General features: G+C 32.2%; 1 protein-coding gene across 5 annotated transcripts in view; it reads left to right on the top strand.

Moving 5' to 3' along the window:
- The window catches only part of SGIP1 (SH3 domain GRB2 like endophilin interacting protein 1), a 209721-nt gene extending 206451 nt beyond the window's left edge, over positions 1-3270 (top strand). For all 5 annotated transcript variants that reach the window (XM_029230276.1, XM_029230278.1, XM_029230277.1 and 2 more), the window contains 3 exons: positions 227-291; positions 864-1028; positions 2014-3270. In XM_029230276.1, coding sequence (XP_029086109.1) covers positions 227-291; positions 864-1028; positions 2014-2036 — 253 coding nt within the window. In that variant the 3' untranslated portion in view covers positions 2037-3270. The remainder of the gene's footprint in view (positions 1-226; positions 292-863; positions 1029-2013) is intronic.
- The last annotated feature ends 3204 nt before the right edge of the window (positions 3271-6474 follow it).

Below are 6474 nucleotides of genomic sequence, written 5' to 3'. Positions count from 1 at the left end.
TAGATAGATAGATAGATAGATAGATAGATAGATAGATAGATAGATAGATGGAAGGAGGGAGGGAAAGAGGAAGGGATGGATAGATAGATGATAGATAGATAATGCTTTAATTGTAGCTAAAATTTTTAAGATCATTTTTATTAATTAATACTATCTGGAAAAATACGACATCCATTAAACAGAAACCCTTGCATATGAAAAAGTCTTTTATCTACTTTATTTTTAGGAATGCTGAACAGCACAGAATATTGTGGAAGATTCCTGATATTTCTCAGAAGTCAGAAAATGGAGGTAATGTAATCACAGGCTTATTTTATTTAATATATAAAGCTGAAATAACTTTCAGATATTAGAAACTTATTAACCAAAATACATTTAGCACTAAAAGTAAGCAAAATATTTCAGTTCACTTTGGTATATACTTATTTTAACCAATAAAAGAAAATAGTTCTTCAATGAATCCTCTGCTACCTCTTTTCTGCCCAAGACCCCACATCAAACAGACCATACTTTAAGCAGAGAAGAGCTTTTAATGAGGCATATTTCCATTCTGTATCAGATCTCACACTCCCTGATAGTTAGATATTTTTCACTTTCCTCTGATATTAATCATAAACTGGAAAATACATTGCCTTCCAAGCAGCATGCTTCCAAATTTTGAAGTACCATTTGGCTGAATTACATTTTTATCAGCGTGCAAAAAACGTCATGAATAATATTTAATGATAAATTTTATTCTATTTATACTGAAACATATACTATTTTCTAGTAAGTTCGATTTTGCACATTAACTTTGAATACAATTTCCAAAGTTATATCCAGAATGTTGTGTTGACTATCTTGTAATAATACTCTTTTTGTAGGAGTGGGCTCTTTATTGGCAAGATTTCAGTTATCTGAAGGCCCAAGCAAACCTTCCCCATTGGTTGTGCAGTTTACAAGTGAAGGAAGCACCCTTTCTGGCTGTGACATTGAACTTGTTGGAGCAGGGTATAGATTTTCACTCATCAAGAAAAGGTTTGCTGCAGGTAAGTGGGTATCTTGTGAGTTTCATCTGCAAACAATAATGTTGCCTTAGCTACTCTTCCTTAAGAAGGAATAGGTTGTGATTTTCTGATCACCTTCCTCCTCTTCTTCCCCACTCCCAATCCCCATTTCCCATCACAATCAGAAAGCAAACCAATTGTTGAATGAAGTAAAAATAGGACAATGAAACTGGGAATCAGAAATCAGGAAGGTCCTGGATACTTATCATGGCTCTGGCTATTTCTTATATGGGACTGACCTGTCATTCCCATTATATAGGTGTGTACACTGAGGTTAATGGGGGTAAATCCTACTTTTGTTACATTGACAAGCAAGATGAATGCTAATTTTGAATTTATCTCTTACCTGAAAACTTTTCTTCTTCAGCAGGTCTTCATAGATTTTAGACTTGTCTAGGCTTAGCTGAGATCTAAGAGGATCCATCTTCACTTTAATAGCACCTTAAAAAGTCTAGACCAGAGATCAGAAGTGGTTGCCTAGAGCTGAAATGTGATAATGAGACAGGTTTTTGGCACACACGAGAGTTTATTGGTGGGGATTCCCCAATATTAAGGTGATTATCTTGGTCAATGATTTGTTGGAATACATCCTGGTTTTTATGTCTGCCTTATTGATGTAATTATTAACTACACCCATTTTGTTCTCAAAAATGGCCCAGGGTGGAAATTATATGGTTACTCTTTCTATAAGAAGTTGGATTCTCCCATCCAGGAACAAATCTTCCAAGCTATTCTGGGCAGCCCAAACCTCTGCAAAGTATTCCTATATGGAAATGTGAAAAGGCAACTAGCTGGTCTGGAAAGTTGAAAACTTAATAAACTTTATGTATTTTATGTTAGTATTGTACCCTTCAATTACATAGTATTGGCTTCTAGGAGTAGGGCAGGAAGAATAGAAATGTTACCCACTTAATAACCACATTATGGAACTAGCAGGTAACTGTTGACATGTTGTTTTATTTTGCAGGAAAATACTTGGCAGATAACTAATAAAATCTTATGCAAGGATTTGGAGGATTCATATAATGGAGAACTACTGTATGAGAAACAGGTTTTAATTTTGGTTTGATGAAAACAAACCAAAATCTGCACTTGGGGTATATCTGCTGGAAATGTCAATGACTTTCAGCAATGATTTCCCTCACACAATACCATGATGACCAGTCCTACAGTATTTACTTCTAGGTGTAATATTGTTAATGGTTTTAAAATGTAATTATTGTATTTGTAAATTGTACTCATTCCAGTAAGGCAGTTATACTTGAGTTTTAGCATTTTACCACTCCTGAAATGGATGTAATTTAAACTGTGGTATGTAAATTTAATAGTAGTACTGTTGAACGGCACAATGCTTACAGAGGTAGATTGCATTTTGTCAATATATAAAATTTAAATATAATATTGATAGCTGTCATAAGGGGGTGCCACACACAAAGAAAATTCAGTGGAACCAGAAAAAAACTTCCTTTTCTTCGGTCCTTAGTATGTTTTACTCTAGTGCTAAATAAAAATTCTATCTTCAAATATTTAGTGGGTTAAAGTCAGAAACTATTTCAGAAAAAAAAATTCTAAGGTACATGTGCATATTCAAAGAAAAGCATTAATTACCACTTTTTAAAAAGCTTTTTTTTCAAACTGCAAATTTCATAAAAATGCAAACTGTGTAAACAGGCCCTCTTATTTTTATAACTTGTGTAAAAAGGGAAAGCAATTCATATTTAAAGTTTATGAAATTATAATCAAGAGTAAAGAAGATGTCGAAGTCTTAACTACTTCCCCCTCTCTCCACAGTTTAGCAGATGTGGAGATTACTGAATAATCAGACTAAAACAAAAATTGTGATTTTAAAATTTCAAGAATTTCCATAGTTGAACTGGTTAACAACTTTTGCACAATAACCCTATACAGAGAGTGCCTCCCATCCAGCATGGGGAATGGTACCAAGCATCTTCCTCTTTACCAATAGGAACCAAAACATTGAGTCTAAATATCCCAGAAAAAAAAGGTTTTAGTCCCCTACTTAAATCCAGAAGGAGAATTTTAATTGTCATCATTTATATAATTTGGGAAGGAAAAAATAAGCTTTATAAATCAAATTCTAACCACATTATTGTGCAATAAATTTCCTTTTGGATAAGAGTCATTGTATGTAACTATAAATCTTTGCTATTCTTGGGGAATCAAAAAGAGAGTTATCAAAAATGTATGTTATGATTTCATTGTTGCAAGGTATAATAAAAACTGTAATTACTCAGTCTGGCCTCATAATATGGGAATTCGGGATGAAGAAGCTCTTCTTCAGGGGTCCCAGTTGTAAAACCTTCCTTCATTACAATCTGAAAACATGAATTTTCCTTTAAGTCATAGAACCTATTCTAAACATAAACTAATTCCTACTCTAGGTTATACTATTAAATAACTATAATTATTAAGTTGTTATATTCATCATTAGTTGATAAATTTTATTTTACATTCATTCATGCTTGACAAAGAAGCTTTAGCCTCTTTAAATTTTAGAATCAAATTAAATTTTGGAAGTCTTACATTTAAAATGAGATTGTGACAGGCAATTGTTTATAGTGAAACCTTTTAAATTAATATTTGTACTTCTCAATCAGTGCTTGCTACCAAGAGAATGTTCAAAATGACCTGTTTTACCTTAGAAGAAATCTTACTGTTCAAACAACTCTCAATTGGCTCGCCAAGCAGTCTCTGATGTTGAAGTTTTTGAACAAGTAAGTAATAAACTCACTTTAAGCAAAGATATTCAATTTGATTCTGTAACCAAAAGAGTAAATGCAAACTTTTAAATCCCATGAAACATGGGGAAATTTCAGACACTGAAACCAATGGAGAGTAAGTAACAGAAAATTGAGAATTATCCAGCATATGAATATAAAAATGTGTTTTTAAGAAATCAGTTCATGAGAAAACATATTGAATATTAACACAAAGGCATATTAAAAGTGTATAAATATTATTGGTTCTCATGTCTTGCTCATTATATCTTATTTTATTTTATATCTTTCTAGAGTGAATTAGTAATTAAACACAAGGGTTTTCTTTTCATAGAATAATTTGGTTGATATATAATGTAATTTAAAACAGATTACAATGATCTCTACATTATTCAAATGTCTCTAGGCACTAAATTTGAAACTATGAAGATATCCTATGATTCCATAATTGGTCTTTATGAAACAGAATGAAAGTCAGAGATTTCAAAATTATTAATTTTGAAATATTTCTATTATTATTATTGAATACCAGAACCTTCATAGAGAATATATCCCTTCTTCTTTCAGAAAATAGGTCATATAATAACACAATTAACTCATAGCAGGGATTTAGATTTTGGTGTTTTTTTTTTTAATCTTGTAGTTTATAATCTCCTGTTACTCCTGTATCCAAAGTACTGTACAATAATAATTTGTGTTAGGAAAAATGATCCTAGACAATGTAATTATAAAAGAAACACTAAGTCAGATTCATTATCAATTCCTAAAACAAAATGAGCTAGTACATATTTAGATTTTCAATACCAAGGGTTCAAATAAAAAGAAAGGCTTCTCATTAACCAGAACACCATTTCCTGAGCATTATGATTAAAAAAGATTCTGCTCTAACAAGATAGAAAGTATGAATGCTTTATTTTGCAACATGGGAAATATTTTTTTTCAAATAAATTCCATATTTTTATGTTATTTTTAAAAATAATTTTTCTTAAGAATTAGTCTGAATTTTAGCATAATTGGAACATACAATTCCAAACAATTAAATTTTAAATTATTTTTAAAGCTTTATTCTTCTCTACGCGTACAGCCAAAATGAAAATTCACTGCATAGTATTTGGAAGTACATTTCACCTGTAAAGAAAGAATGTCCACATTTCAAATGGTTTCAAGTGAATAGAGAGGAACCATCCCCTTCAGAAAGTTAAACTACAGTTGTTTTATTTTTGTTTTTATGTATTTTTACTGAATCTCAATCTGCAAAGTGTTTGAGGCCATAATTACTCATATTTCCATTTCCAAATATTCATTTCAAAGAAGCCTGGTAACTACATTAGCTCTACCACTAACTCTTGTTGTGTGACCTTGGACAAATCATAGCCCTCTTTAATTTCTCACCTTTAGAATGAGGAGTTGAGATTGACAGTGGTTTCCAAGCTTTTCTTAACAGCCAAACTTTTTTCTGCTAAAATTGCACATGGAATCCTGTTAGGCAAAACAGCTCAGAGCAATGAAGGAGTTCCTCCAGCAATTTAAATCTGGTCCTCCAGAGCACTGTTTAAATACCATAATAACACAGCCATGATCTATAAATCTTCTCCCACCTCAGAAGTGCCATGGTTCTAGTTGACTCAGAGAGATCCACCTTTGCGGGCTTTAAAAAAAACTTGTACAATCATAGTAATTGATATACAATAAAAATTGATATTCTCTTGAGTGCTTACCATGTACCAGTCACTATAGATGTTAGCTCACTTAATCTTTATATCAACCCCCAAATGGTAGATACTCTTTTTAATTAGTATGTTACAAATGGTGACATTGAGGCTTAAACAAATTTATAATTTGCCCAAAGTGACACAGCAGCTGGAAGTAACCCAGTTATCTTGACAGCAGTGGAAGCCCTTGACCTGTTTTACTTGTTCATTCTGGGAAATGAACTCTTCTGTTTTATTTTACTATACATATTCCACTAAATACCCAGGTAAAAGGTGCTATGAAAAATTAATACCAAAATAAGGATAATTCCAAAAGCAAAATTCTTGGAAAAGAATATGTTTCTCAAAGCATGATTTGTGGACCACTTGCATTATCATTTATTTAACAAGGGAAATGATTTTGGCTTAGTTACCACTATATCCCCAGAGCCTAGAATGTAGTGGGCATCAATAAATTGATATTGAATAAATAAATCTGTAGGGGTGGGGTTTAAGAATATGTATTTTGACAGCACCCAAAATTTGAGAATCACTGCCCTAGTAGATCTCTCAAATACTTCTTAGTTCTGACATTTCATCAGATTTTACACATTCAATTATCATTTGAATACCATTTTTCTAGTGAGCTTATTTTTTCATTCAGTCCACTTAGCTTCCTACAATCTTGAAGAAAAAAAAAGGTAGAGGGATTTTTCTAGGAAAATTCCTTGTTTCCTTAGAGTTCTTTTATGCTATCTCAAACTGACCTGAAATGCATTCTCTCATTGTCATTTTTCTGTCCTTTTTGTCAGTGTCTTAAAAGATTAAAAGAAGTAGGTAGGTTGCAAGCTGTCATTCATTCCAAATAAAATGTCCTAAAACATGGCTCCCTTCCTGCAAGGGACACAGGCAACTAACTTGTGAGCTGACACTGTTTATTTTGTAGGCCTTTGAATTGGATGCTTTATAAGCACGTACTACTGTCATTCCAAAACAGTT

The sequence above is a fragment of the Monodon monoceros genome, unplaced genomic scaffold, assembly GCF_005190385.1.
Source record: "Monodon monoceros isolate NGI ecotype Baffin Bay Population unplaced genomic scaffold, NGI_Narwhal_1 Super_Scaffold_18, whole genome shotgun sequence".
In the NCBI taxonomy this organism is placed as follows: domain Eukaryota; kingdom Metazoa; phylum Chordata; class Mammalia; order Artiodactyla; family Monodontidae; genus Monodon; species Monodon monoceros.
The sequence above is the reverse complement of the archived record's forward strand: the minus strand, read 5'-3'. Positions and strand labels throughout refer to the sequence as shown.